The 15,149-nt window shown below is 35.2% G+C and overlaps 2 protein-coding genes across 2 annotated transcripts; one reads left to right on the top strand and one right to left on the bottom strand.

The window, feature by feature from the left end:
• Positions 1-1,269: 1,269 nt before the first annotated feature.
• LOC114184428 lies at positions 1,270-1,914 on the bottom strand. The gene has a single exon (XM_028071737.1). The coding sequence runs from the start codon at positions 1,912-1,914 to the stop codon at positions 1,270-1,272; it is 645 nt and encodes a 214-aa protein (XP_027927538.1).
• A 9,188-nt stretch (positions 1,915-11,102) lies between these two features.
• Positions 11,103-14,855, top strand: LOC114184427. The gene is made up of 8 exons (XM_028071736.1): positions 11,103-11,136; positions 11,249-11,490; positions 11,927-12,019; positions 12,104-12,205; positions 12,288-12,506; positions 13,556-13,601; positions 14,463-14,536; positions 14,805-14,855. Exons 1-8 carry the CDS (start codon positions 11,103-11,105, stop codon positions 14,853-14,855), a joined length of 861 nt encoding a protein of 286 aa, XP_027927537.1.
• The last annotated feature ends 294 nt before the right edge of the window (positions 14,856-15,149 follow it).

Raw genomic sequence — 15,149 nt, 5'->3', positions numbered from 1 at the left:
GTCGCATATTTAACTCCTTCTGGTCGAATAGGTACTTTAAACTCTTGTGATCACTGTAAACTTCGAATCGCGCTCCATGGAGATAGTGTCTCCAAGCTTTCAAGGCAAATACCACTACAACTAACTCAATGTCATGTGTTGGATAATTTTTCTCGTGCACCTTCAACTGACGGGATGCATACGCCACTGGCCTCTTACCTTGCATTAACACGCATTCGAGTCCCTGATAAGAGGCATCAGAAAAAACTTCGAAAGCTTTACCAGTATCTGGAACAATTAAAATTGGAGCAATTGTAAATCTTCACTTTATCTCTTCAAAACTAGCCTCACACTTATCAGACAGATAAAAGGCTGATCCTTGTGAGTCAATTGGGTCAAAGGTCCCACAATGTTGGAGAACCCCTCCACAAACCTCCTATAATAACAAGCCAAACCTACAAAGCTCCGTACCTCTACTACAAACTTCGGTCGCTCCCACTTTAACATTGCCTCCACTTTTGTTGGGTCTATTGAGATCCCTTTAGCAGAAATCACATGCCCTAAAAACTACTCTTCTTCTAACTAGAACTCACACTTGGAGAAGTTTCCATACAGTTGTCGGTCTCTCAAGATCTCCAACACGGTTCTCAAATTTTTAGTATGCTCTTCTCGATTCTTGTAATATATGAGAATGTCGTCAATGAATACGACCACAAACTTGTCCAGGAAAGATCAGAAGATGCGATTCATTAAATCCATAAAAATTGCAGGAGCATTTGTCACTCTGAAAGGCATAACCATATACTCGTAGTGTCCATAACGTGATGGAAAAATTGTCTTTTGAAAACACACCGGCACTTAAATCAATCTTTGAAAACACACCAGTACCCCTCAACTGATCCATCAAATCCTCGATCCTAAGCAAATGGTACTTGTTCTTAATCGTGACTTTTTTCAAATGTTGGTAGTAACCACCCAACCGTGAACTCCCATCCTTCTTCTTTACAAGCAAAACTGGAGCTCCCCACAGTGATACACTTGGACGGATAAATTTCTTTTCCAAGAGATCTTCTATTTGCTTTTTCAATTTTGCGAGCTCAGTAGGGGCCATTCGATATGGAGCCACTGACACCGGGCCTGCTCCTGACACTAAATCAGTTACAAATTCGACTTCCCAGCTTGGTTGTAACCTTGGGACTTCTTTTGGAAAAACATCTGCAAATTCCTGCACTACTGGTATGGCATTGATTTTCTCCTCTATGCTCTTCTGTTTTTCTTCTTCAACCCATACTACGTAGCATTTAGCTCCTTCTTAATATCCTGTATAACTACCCGTGATTTTACAATCTGCCCATCTTTTATGTCCAGAACAACCACCTTCTCCTTTCCACAATCTATGATGACATCATTGGTCGTCAACCAATCCATCCCTAAAATCACATCCAACCCTTCCAGCGGCAAGTGTACCAAGTTAACATTGAATTTGCATCCAGCTAATTCAATCGGACACTCAACAAAAACTGAATTGGTTGAGACTTGTCCTGATGCTGGCGTAGAAACCACTAACTTACATCCGAGATCACGGATTGGTAACCCGAGCTTCTTCGAACACACCAAGGATACAAACGAATGCGATGCACCCAAATCAAACAGAACATTTACACATTCACCAAACAACAAACATGTATATTGAATTAATTTACCTGATTTATTTGCCTCTGATCCGAACATGGCGAACACCCTTCCTGCTGTCTTCGTCTTTTCTCTAGAAGACTTTTGTTGTTGCTGAGGCGCTCCAAACTTCTGTACAGGACAAGAGTTTGCAAAGTGACATGGCTTCTGGCAATTGTAACACTTCGTCTCGTCTGGCTTTGCCCCATGGAATTTAGGATAGTTACACTGGAGATGAGCTCCTCCACATTCATAGCACTTCATCGGTCCATGTCCACCACGCTGAGGTCAAGAATAGGGTTTCTTCTGTTGTCTACCTCCACTATTATTTCCATGGTGCGACCTCATAACTCGATGGGGGTCTACTTCCAACTTCTCTATCGTCTTCGCCTGCTCCACTAAAAGTGGAAACTCTCTAATCCTTATACACCTTCATCAGATTATGACGCAATCCCTTTTTGAATTTTCTACACTGCCACTCTTCACTCATATTCTGAGAGTAGAATCAAGCTAGATATTCAAAGCGTTCAACATAAGCTTCCTCCGATTTGTCACTCTAAAGTATGTCAAAAATTCTGCTTCCCTCTCATGTGTGGTGCTATCTAGTGCCCCGTAAACTTTGTCTGGAAACTTATCCAATCGATAACCTCATTACGAGCTTCCATCATTCGTTGCATACCTCTCCACCAGTACTCAGCCTCGCCATTAAGCAAAAAAGTAGCATACTTTAGCTTGTGTGCGACAATGCAGCCGAGCATTCGAAAGATCTTCTCAATCTCTCGAATCCATGCATCTGCCTCATCTAGAGTTGCTTTACCATTGAACTTTGGCAGTTTATAACGCATGAATTCATTCATACCGTTATGTTGTACTGGTGCATGCACTACCTGTGACTATTGGTGTTGCATTGTGTCGACCAAACGCTGAATAGCTTGAGCAATCGGCAACATAGTTGGTCGAGTTCTGAGATCAACTATACGTGCCATTTCTCTAAATGTATATTATCAAATAATTACTAGTTAAATGTCATAAAACACAATATAATTCAGAGGCACACAACATCAACTAGATGAGCACACTCCCTACAATCCCAAAGCTCTTTTCGAAAACTTGGCTCTAATACCAAAAAATGTAACACCCCAAATTTAGGATGTCACGAGAAGGTGTTACGGTTAATTTATTTGAAAGTAAAACGATTGTATCACAAAAACACACTTAATAAAAAAAACTTAAAATTTAAATGTAAATAGGTAATCTAACTAAATACTAGGAATCAAAAGAAAATTTATAGCCTTCATTGTTTGATTTAAATCAACAAAATAAATCATAATTCCAGGAGTCCACTCCATCCTTTCTGCAATCTACTTCAAGTCAGAAATATTTGCATTACCGTCTGCTCCCTTATAACACACATGTTTTACGATAATCGCACAGGCAACAAACACACAAACAAACAAATAAGGGTAAGCTAACCATAAACAATGATATTCATAAAAGGAATTCCTAAATAAAACATGCTCAGTTATACTCAGCATCGCATTCAAGTAACACATAATCAAAATGTAATCAATCATGCCAAACCAAGCATAACATCACATTAATCTCAATTCTTCAAATATAGCGATTATAATCAACCTTTGGTTTTCCGCGGTGATGAGTCATTATTTTCCTCCATTCCACTAGCCTTTGTGTACCCATTTGATAGTTGTTTAGTGCTTAATTGTTCATCTTTAGTGTGTTTTCATCTGTTGGGCTTTAATCACTAGTGCAGGAAGGGCTTTTGGCAGCGGTTATTTTTGTCATTTTGCCTCGGTTCTAGAACCGAGGCATATTAGGGCGAGGCCAAAAAGGTTAGCTTTTTGCCTCAGGTCTCAATCGAAGCAGAAGCTTCATATTTTGCCTCGGTTTTGCTGAGAACCGAGGCCAAATGTGCCCCTCTGCATTTTCAACATCCCATCTTCTCCACCAGAAACCCTAGGTAGCCACCATGGTTCCACCACAACTCCGTCAACCACCGCCACATCCGAAACACGAAACCAAAGATCCGCAACCACTGCAATCTTCTCCTTCATCGTAAGAGCAATTTGTGAATCGTGTCACCATCATGGAACCCCCATGTTCTTCATACACGAAAATGTGACAATCACATTTGCATAAATGCAAACAAAAATCAACCATTTGCAGCAAATCATAAACCTTAAATCGCGTCTCCTCCCCCAAATCGCAAAACCACCTTCGTCGCAATGACAAGTTTCTTCACGCTGCCGCCACCTACACGTCTCGCCACCATCAACGACAGATCTCCATCCACGCACCTGCAACACAATAAAATGATGCCCACTTTGCGAGTCCCAAATCGCACTTCGCTAAGCCAGAACACGAATGAGCCAAACGTCAAGTAGTCGCGAGTGGCCAGAGCGCAACAGTAGCAGTGGAGGTGGGTGGCTGAGAGAGAGAACTCGCACGCGAGGAAGAAGAAGAAAAAAAGTGATTCGCGATTTTGGAACCCTAACGAACCTTTTGGCCTCGGTTCAATTTTTAACCGAGGCAGAAAATAGTTTTTGGCAGCGGTTCAATTCCACCCGAGGTAGAAAATAACTTTTGGCCTTGGTTCAATTTTTAACCGAGGCAGAAAACAGGTTTTGGCAGCGGTTCAATTCCAACCGAGGCCAAATATCACGGTTTTAGTGGCATTTTTGAAATATTAGTCAACTTTTAGGCTTCGAGTCTTCAAAACCGAGGCATATCATACCTTTTGGCACCGGTTTTCTAATGAATCGAGGCATAAAAGTTGGAAAAAATTGCAAAAGTGCCACCGCGCCATTTTATGCTTCGGTTAAGCAATAACCGAGGCCTATAACGCGAGTTAAAAGGCCAAAACTGCACTAGTGAATGGGCCATTGTTCCGAATTTGGGTTAATTTCACATTATTTGGCCTATTTTTTTTTTATTATTTTTAGGTATTAGGGTGAAGCAATTTTGGAGCTTGGACATTAATATTCAGTTGAGAAGAGTTGCCACATCATTGCCACATCATTTCCACGTCATTTCCATGTCATTTGAGTGAATGGGCCAATATTTGAGGTCAAGTAGTGGCATTTTTGTAATTTTGCAGCCCATAATGGCAATTTTGTAAATATGAGTGGCAAATTGGATGTGACCACGAAAAATTAGGTCTCCTTCCATGCAACCTAGTCCCACACCTTCTTCTACTTCTTTTATCTTCTTCTCCACTCTCTATTTTAGGTTTTTGAAGCTTTGGATAGTGATCCATAGAGGCACAAGCTAATTTTTCACGTTTTCCACTCATTTTTGACATTTTATGAGTCATGGACAACACCTATTGCTTGTATTCACATCTTGTACACCTTGGGTAACATTTATATTGAAGCATTTTCATTTTTTATTGGTTGTTTTCATTCATCCCCTGTTTCTCTTTGCTCATTTTCATTGCTGCACGATTTAAGTTTTCTGCACTAATTTGAAGTTATTTGAATGGTTGAATCACAATTTATGGTGAACCGTAATTCGAATTTCATGGCTTTCTAATTTAATGTATTGACTACTTGAAGGATATGCAATAGAACTTTGAGGTTCTGTTTTGAATTCGTGTTTTGTCTCTCTTCATCTTGATTTTGCGGTGAATGGTTACTTTTAATCTGTTAACACTTAATTTCAGATTGGGTTGGCTGTTCATGTTGATTTCATTCATGCTTAATGAATTGGATTAACTGTCACAAATGAATGGATGTATGCATTGCTTAATTGCATATTGAAATAAGTTTTTAATCCTCACTTAGTGGGTCTGAACAAGTGGATTAGGTGAGACAAAAACCTTAATTACGTGACCTGTGATGAGTAAAATTGCATTCAAATTCAAGGAGTCAATATTGATTTTAACTCGTTCTACTAACATTTGGAAAACTGTTCATAATTCTACAATCTAAATCTGTCAAACGCCCCACGTGTTATTGTGTTATGTTTGAATCTGGAAATTGGAGCTTTGGACAAAAATATTGGTCGTTGGGAGACGACTTGGTTCAACTGTCACATACTACATTTTAAGTGTTTTAATTTGGTGGGGTACAACCTCTATCACGCAGCCTCTCACCCCACAACAACATCTAGTTTCCTAGAACAGGTGGTTCGATGTGTCCCACTTAACGTAGTCAGATTGTCTCCCTTATCCCTCAAGGAATTATGAGTAAAAACACTGATGCATCGCACATCGGGCACTATACTCGCAACAAGCCGAAATAAGGTGAAACATCTATCCCCTTTCCATTACTTCACAAAGGCGAGAGGGTACAACACTCGAACCAATCCTATACCACTACTTCACATATGCGAAATAGTCTTCACTGGGTTCCTAGGTACGAAAAACCTCACACAACATTTAATTCTACCAAGAGCTCTTCAAGCAAGGAAAGACACTCATAATATTCAACCCATGAGAATTTTATATTGTCAACAAAATATACACCATCACATCATGCTTGAAAAATAAAGTCTCATAACCAAACCAAATTCATATATCACTCGTGTATTTAATACACACCAAATATTTAATAAAATGCATGGGAAAGAAAAGAAAATAAATTACAACTCAACCAACACCCAAACCTTTTAAAGAGAACAACAAAGATATAACTTATCATGCATCCAAGTTCCAACCCGTTGTCCCCAATTTCCTTTACGCACGAATAGAAACTAAAAAAAAAAACAAGAGAAAGACTAATGATTTTTCACTCTTTATTTACGTGAAAACTAAGCAAAAAGAGAAAGAACCCCATGGCACGGTCTGCACACAAAAAGAAAATATAAGGTACACAACTTCATAAAAAATATATGATTGGTTTAGAGAAAAAGAGACAAAAACCAACACATGGGCTCCACCATCTTATTCATTCACGGGTGGTCTTAATTGAAAGAGAAAGATTTTAAAAGAAGTAGAATAATGTCCACGCATTCTGAAAACACTCCACCGTAGTACGTGAAAAATAAATTAAGGAAGAAAGAGAAAAGAAAGTGAAGGATTTTAAGAGAAGGGAGAGAAAATGAATTTCGTGACCCTGCACCCCCTGCAACGAGAATGGACTCTGTGACTTCAACAATCTTCATAAACGAAAGTGATGCAACGTGATACAAAGATTTTAAGAAACGCTAACAGTTGCCAAAAGCTAGGGTGTAGCCATGCGAGACCATGCTGCACCAAAAATGGACCCAAACGCATAGCCACCACCGAGTCCATACGCAAGTTTCGACTCCAAACGATGCAGCCCTGCGAGAAAATATCAACGTCCCACATCCACTGTCACAGCACATGAATAATCAATCAAACGACAACCATCGGTCCACCCGAAAACTGAACCCATACCAACTGCATGCAAGAACGTTTGTACTGCATCACCAACCTCTTCAACGTTGCATACCAAACGAGCGTAAAAGAATGTATATCCCTTCCTGAACGGTTGCAGCGCAATAACTCATCCAAGACAGACCTCACACAAGTAAGCAATGAAAAGAAAAGCAAGTGTGTGTATTCATCAATAGTGGGTTCGAAAACTAAAAAGAACCAAAAGCACAACAACCCTCATCATCAATCTATAAAACCATGCTAATTCTCCAAGGACCCATTCACCAAATAACCAAAGTATAGAGAAAGAAAAGAGAAAATATTAAGCTTCATGCATCAAGCACACGAAAATAGGAAGAAAAAAAAAGATATAACTTCCCCTACCTCTCTGGATGGTTCCTCTTCTCTACCATAGCCACTGAAAACTCTAAGTTTCACTCTTTCTCTCTTTTCCTTCTCCCATCCTAACCCTTTTTTTCTAAAGAAAACTTCTAGGGTTTAGCTTTATCTAGTCCCACCAAATAATTCAGTTAAGATTTTCTAGCCCATTTTATTTTTCTTATCTTTTAACTCCAAAAGATAAAAAAAAAAAACAGAAAGGAAAAATAAATAAAATCAAAACTGGTTGCAGCGTTTTTGAAACCCAATATTTCTGCATGTCCTTCTATTGAGTGGAAACACCAACCCATTCATTCACGTTCCATGGGGCCAATTCCTCTTAAGGAGAAAAAATTTGAATTTTAAAACCAACACAACGAAAATTTTCACCAATCAGGTTCGAACCCATATACATGCTCACGAATGCACGCAACTTTCACGAGTAGGCTACATGCCATCACATAATATAATATGCATTATAAGAATTAAAGTACTTATACTCTACAGACCATAATTTCTTAAAATAGATAAATAGCAACTCTAATTACTCATTTAATTAAATTTACTCTTTTGTCATGACTAAATTTATTTATAAATCCCTTTTTAATTTTACCTAAAATATTCCAAGTTGTTCCTGGGTCTCACAACTAGCAAGGTTTTTTTTTTCTTTTTTCAGTTGTTGAGTCATTTTACTAATTCATCATAAATTATTATCCTTCATTGTTTAATTTGATGTGTTTATCTTATTTGTAGACCACCTGAAGATGAAGAAAATATCAACCAAGAAAAAAATGTCAACCAATAAATCTTTTACATGGACACATGTAGTTACACCTACAGCTCATCATCAATCTCATTCAGTTAATTATGTCACTTCCTTAATAGGCTTAGTCTATGTATTGTTTTTTGGTCCTCTGCATTCATAATTATGGCTTGCAACATTAAGTTTATGATATATTTTCTCAGTGTCACCAGTGTAGGAAGGCCTTTTGGCAGCGGTTATTTTTCATATTTTGCATCAGTTCCCAGACCGAGGGATATTGGAGCGAGGCCAAAAGTGGTCAATTCAATGGTGGTGTATGACCTATTCATGTGGTCAATTCAATGGTGGTGTATGACCTATTCACGCAGAAAGTACAAAAGTATATACCACCTTCAGAAAAAAAGAATACAATTAAACAAAATGCAAGGAATAGAAAGAAGAAAAAGATAAAAAAAGGGCATAGCTTATGCTTTTATATCAAATAAATTATCATATAGAAATCTGGAAAAGAAGAATATTATAAGATGGACATACTGACATAACTAGGCGTATTAGAATCACTTAAAACCATGAACACTTATAGAATAGTATCACGGTGTCACTAGGTGTGTAATCAAATCTTGTAAGGTTCAATATTTGGTTTCCTAAGTTATTTACTTTCATGCGGTTCTTGACTTTATTTGGTTTTGTTTCTGTGCATAAAATTAAAACTAATCAAATTGAACATTGTAATTTTGGTAAGAACAAAACATAAGAAACAATATCTTTGCTTTTTATATGGTAGAGATAGATATTAGAAAGATTGAAAGGATAATTTGAGTGGACATGAATCACTTGATAAGGAGCGAAACAAATTAGGAAAAAATTAAGGAAAAACACTAGAAAGACTAAAGAAGACAATGGTGATTTGAAAACTTTCATCAATACTTTCAGAGCTATGGAAATCTACTCCCGAAAACCTCTCTCTAACCAACCATTCATAAGTTTAATCATTAATAATTGATGATTTAACACCTCACACCAAATAAACGACTCGTTCTTATGTCAGAGCTACCCATTACTTCTTTTTCACTAATGAAAATTCTTTAGTAACTTTTCTATAGAGTCTCTATTACAGCATCAATCCAAAGAAGAGCCACTTCTTTCACTTTAAACCAGTAGGGGTTATAGAGAAAAAGTGCTTGAAAAGTAGTAATTCTTTTCTTCTACACAATTAACAATTTTAACTAAGTAACTCACTCTGGCTTAATTACTTCTTTTTAAATAGATTCTATGAGAGGTGCTCTGATCTAACTTTTAACTTTATAGCTAGCAAACAATGTAACTCATAAATGTTGCCTTCAGCATGTGACTAAATTCATATCTGATGTGTTTTTGTCAAATACTAAAATACTAGTATAATTAATAGTCAAAACCAAACCATAAAACAAAACCATGAGTCACAAAAGGAAACCAATATAAATAGCAGCAGCCCATTGAAATGCTTCATCACCATTGTCTTCTTTCTCCAGTTTCACAAAATTGTATGCAAGTGAAATTTTTTTACGATTTAATTCCTATTAGAGTTGCTGTTTTAAGCTAGTTTTTTGGCTTTGAGCTATTTTTGCTAGCCTAGACAATTTCTCTCTATTTTTCAAACTTTCTAATATCTTTCTTTTAATGTTTTTAGTTGTAGCAAGTTGGTTTACGAGTTCTTAAACAGTTAAAAATGCTATATGCAGATTTAGCAGACAAGGACTTAGCCATATAACTGTAGAAGTATAATAGCTTCAAGCATGAATTTTGTTTGGGCCTTGAACTTCAATCAGTTACAATTTTATGTGTTGAAGTTCTTAAAATTTCTTCACCAACCTGTGATACCTTATCAAATGAACCCTTAGTCTTGGCTCCAATTAATAGCAATGCTTATCAAATTATAGTTTTATGATTGAATATAAAAAACTAGTTAATTAGCTTAGTTCCAGTATCCATGGGTTTTTCGTATTTCATGTTCCATAAAGTTAACATGAGTCAACTTGGACATTATATTAGCTACCTCGATAATTATTGTAAACCTCTCTAAGTTAAGCATAAAATACAATGGTTCAACTCGATAATATTTTTACTGTTTTGAGCTTTCTTACATGTTTCCTTAGTTGTTTTGAGTTGTAGATAAGTGTTTTGAAAGTCTTTAGGTAGTCCTAATAGTTTTTAGCTATTAAAGTTGATGTTTTAAGCTATCCTTATTTTCTTTAAATGTATTAAGACAAGCTTGAATATTGAAAATCTAATTAGCTGCTCTGAAATGTTTTCAATCCTATAAGTATATTTTTCAATTCTTTTCTTTTTTGCATGGCTTTGTGATTTTTCAAACTTTATCAATTTTTATCCGTTCTCAAGAGACTTGAAGATGAACTTTCAACCTCAAGTAAGTCTGAGTCAAAACCTGAAGTGAGTACTCATTCTTCACTACCTAGCACTCAACCTCAAAGACTTGAAGTACAAATTCCAACCCCAATTACACTTCAAGCAAATATTCAACAAGGTCCTTCATTTTCATTTTCCCCTCCACTTCCAGCTACATCTCAAGCAAGTATTCAACAAGGTACTAAATATGCTTGTCCTCTACCTTCATCTACACCTTAGCCAAATAATTTGTTTTGTCATATCCTATATATTTTGTATATATTTTGTATTCTGTTTTATATTATGTATTTTGTATATATTCTATTATACATTATGTTCTATATATACCAATTTGATTTTATATTCATTTTTAGGAATATCTAACCAATGTATTTTCAGGAACCGTGAAAGTGAGGATATCTTCAACTAGCCAACCCCCAATTGCCTCTCAATCTAATTCTCAGCCACCACATCAATCTTTTCCTATATCTGAGCCAACAATACCAACTACATCACATTCATATTTTAAAAATGAATAGGAAGAAAATGAGGAGACTTAGTTGTAAGTAGATGAAAAAAGGCCTGCAACCTGAAAAAGAGCATGGTTTGTTAATGTGATGTGTAAGCAACTATGTACAAAGTACTACATAATATATATTATACATATATTTGTCTTTATAATAAATTAGTAACAATTATTTTCTCACATTCCGTAGATGATCAAGGAAAGAGAATTACAAAACAATTGCGAACCAATGATGTGTGGCATTTACCTCCTAATGAAAGGATTGTTGTGCAGTGGAATAATCAGGATCAACCAATTGCAGATGGTGGAGCATTATTGAATAGGTTCTTAGGTGGCATTGCAAGAAACTCTAATTCTCTTCCCATTAGCTATTCTAGTTGGAAGATGATTCCTAAAGATTATAAAGAAGATGTACTTAAGAACATTATTCAGGTCAACATTGTAAAAGCTTAATGTATAATTTAATTATACTATAACTCTTGTTAATTTTAATTGTTTTATTTTTTGAAGGCTAAGTTTGATATCCATTCCGATGTTCATATAAGCCACATCCTCAAATCACTTAACATAAAGTGGAGAGACCACCGATAAGAATTGTGGCAACTTAGAAATGATGGAACACGTAAAAGAGATGAATTGATTGCAATAGCTCCAACATGAATAGATAAAGATCATTGGGCTTCTTTTGTGGATTATCGACTAAATTAAAAGACGAAGGTATATTGAAACTATTTTTCATCAACATCGTTCAGGTTAATGATTATTAATTTTTATACTTTGATGATTAGAAGCATGCTCTAAAAAATAAAGATAATAGGGCAAAGCAAACCATTGCTCACACATGTAATTTTTATACTTTGATGATTAGGAGCATGCTTTGAAAAATAAAGATAATAGGGCAAAGAAAATCATTGCTCACACATGTGGATCTAAGAGCATTGCAAGGAAAAGAGATGAAATGGTGACAATACTACATGTCTTAACGTGAACTTTCTGTTTCAATTTTTGGCTTTATGTGTCATATATTTTTTCTTCAAATTTATAGGAAAATGAGTGTGCCCATAGGGTTAGTAGAGGAGAGGTATGGATAGCTACACATAAACATGCTAATGGAGCCTTTGTGAGTGATGAAGTGAGGGAAATCAGTGTAAGTTCAATTCTAATATAGTCTATAATTGAAAACCATGTTTTGTGTTATTTTAATTAGTTTCTTCATATGTTCTTTGTAGGAAAAAATTCAAGTAGATGAGTCAACATCATCATCATCTGTATCAAAAGAAATATCAAGTACTGATTCCTTAGCTTTTGATTTTGGAAGCCAAGAACATTGTGGACGTGTTAGGGGTTTGGGATTGGGTCCTTGCCCATCTAAAGTGTTTAGCTCCAAGGGTCATTCATATAGTGGAACATCTTCAAGTTATCCTTCTAATGCCCAATTACAAAATCAGGTTAGTTTTTTAGTTTTGATTATGATGCATTTACTTTTATCAATTTGATGTTTGAATATGTTTAAAGTAAGTCGATTGTCTATGTTATGTAAACCAAGATTGTCAAAAGAGCTCCATTTTTTTTTCTTCAAAAGTAGAAAATAAAAGATATTTTCTCTATTTTGATTAATTTTGTGTTTTAAAATAGGTTTCTACATTGACATCCTAACTCAATGAAATGAAGACAATGGTTAATTTTTTGGTACAAAATTACCAAGAGAGTTCCCTAATGATTTTACTATGCATCAAGCACCAACGGTAATATCTAAATCTTCATTAAATTAATATATGTTTGATATTATTATTTGGAAAGTTATTAATTATCATTATTTTTTATGTTAGGTATCTGATCAAGGAAGTGTTCCTAATGAAGAAACAAAGGGTCAACATCAAGCCCCGCATTAGACGATATTATTCGTTTAGTTTTAGAATATGTCAACAAATATGCCTTTAGGAAACTTTTGGTTAATTATGCTAATGGGGAACAACTATGATTTCCTTTTACATTTTGGTTCATTGGTGCACTTGCTTATTATGTCATTATCATTCAAATGCTACCTCTCCAACACTTATTATATTAAGAGCATTATGACTCCTAGTTCAGTACCAATACCATTTGAATGAATATTTGTATTGATTGCTTATTTTGAAGTGGCCTTGGAGTTTTTGGTGTTTAGTTAATGAGATGTGTTATGAAAATGAATGCTTTTATTGAAACCTAGCCTATAAGAGTATTCAATTTATTTATATTAGAGTAGGGTCATACAAAATGGTTAAGTTACTTTTCTTTTTGTTTTGGTTGTATTGTCAAATGTAATCATCCTCCAAAATGAAAACCTAAATGTTATGCCATCAAATAGGATATTTCATAGAATAAGGTTCTTTTCGTACTCAAAGAATTAACTAAACAAATTAATTATTAGGAAAGTACAACTTTAGCATTATAGCAATGTCATAATAATATAAGCACTAACTTCTTAGTATTAACGGGGCTTTTGAGGAATTATCAGGGGTTTTTAGAACTCCAAGCATTAACAGAGGTTTTCGAAACTCCAGGTATTAACGGGGGTTTTGGAAACCCCCAATAAGTTACGCTAGTTCTCTGGGTTGTTAAGAATTTCCGGTAATCCGTTAGCCACGCTTGCTCTTCTGGGAGAATTACAAACCCCTGGTAAAACCATTAGTGGGAGTTAAAACCTCTAGAAATGCCAAATAAAACCCCACTAAAAATAATTATTTTTGTAGTGCTAAAACTATTACAAATTGATAAAACTATCCCAACAAATTGTTTCATAAGAAAAATAAAAACAAATGAGGTGTCAACTTTATCATGGACAATAAAAATACACTTACACCTTGCACCCAAAAAAAATTTAACAGCTAATTCATTTGTGGACAAAATGGAAAGCTTCCTTAGTTCCCTTTTTTACACCAACTCATTAAATCTCAAAATCACAACAATTTTTCTCAATCAAACATATCATGACTTTATAGAATAACAATATGATCACTTATTCAAATATACAAACCAAGTTAGATCACCTTACACCAAAACTTAACAAAAAAAATGCATTTCCAACGGATTTATCCATTAAAACATAGTTATGATAATCACAAAATAATAAAAAAAATAGCTCTTCTTAGCTGTCAATGTACACGTTTCCTTAGATTTCATAATCTCTTATTCCAAGACTTTTATATGTTTGATTCAAACTCCATGAAGTGCTCTACCCTTCCCTTCATTGAGTGCACCACAAAAATATTTGTTTTTATTAAAAAACCGAAATTTTCGCTGATTCATCCTCCCAATTCACGTTCAAGCATCTCGATAAACAACCAAATCTCCATTTAATAAAAGAAATTACAATAATGATCTAGACGAGAATTGAACTCCTGACCTTTATGATGTTCCTGAAGATATTGAACCTGAAGAAATTCGGCCAATGGAAAATTATGCAGTTTCAATAACTTGGCATGATGTGTTTAATCAGGTAATATATACATCATCTGATATGATAATCATTTGGAAAAAGGAAAACTGAGTAAATAGTTTATGTACTGAAAGTACAAAGCATTTTTACTATATCAACCAAACAAAATCATTATATCTTGTAAGTTACTGAGAGTACTAGTATCTTTGGCTGAAGTATATTAGTTTATGCAATGCAACCAAAAATTGAGAGTTCCAGCAAGTTTTAATCTATGGTTAATTTATATTCCGGCCACATGTTACTGATTGCCCCTTATGATCAATTACAGATGATGGAGCTGTTGGTTGATGATGTTTCTGAACCAAGTGTACAAGCATGATGAAGAAAAACAACATATATGGGTTGCATTGATGCAGGTGCTGGGAATGGGAAAATTCATTATACATGTATGGTAACCTTAATTCAATAGTCCTTCAACAATTAGGGATATTAACGGAGTTTACAGATATCTAGATATATTAGGCTAAAATTCTACTTTTCTTCTCAAAGACAAAAGAGCATATTGTTTCATAACTTTAGTTTAAACTAAAAATATTTTTTATTTCATGTATTCTGATAAAGACTTTTACACCATCAAGAAACTAGAGTTATATACAGATGATGGTCAAGATAT

The sequence above is a fragment of the Vigna unguiculata genome, chromosome 5 (assembly GCF_004118075.2).
Source record: "Vigna unguiculata cultivar IT97K-499-35 chromosome 5, ASM411807v1, whole genome shotgun sequence".
Taxonomy (NCBI): Eukaryota; Viridiplantae; Streptophyta; class Magnoliopsida; order Fabales; family Fabaceae; genus Vigna; species Vigna unguiculata.
Note: the sequence above shows the minus strand (reverse complement) of the source record. Positions and strands in the feature narration are given on the sequence as shown.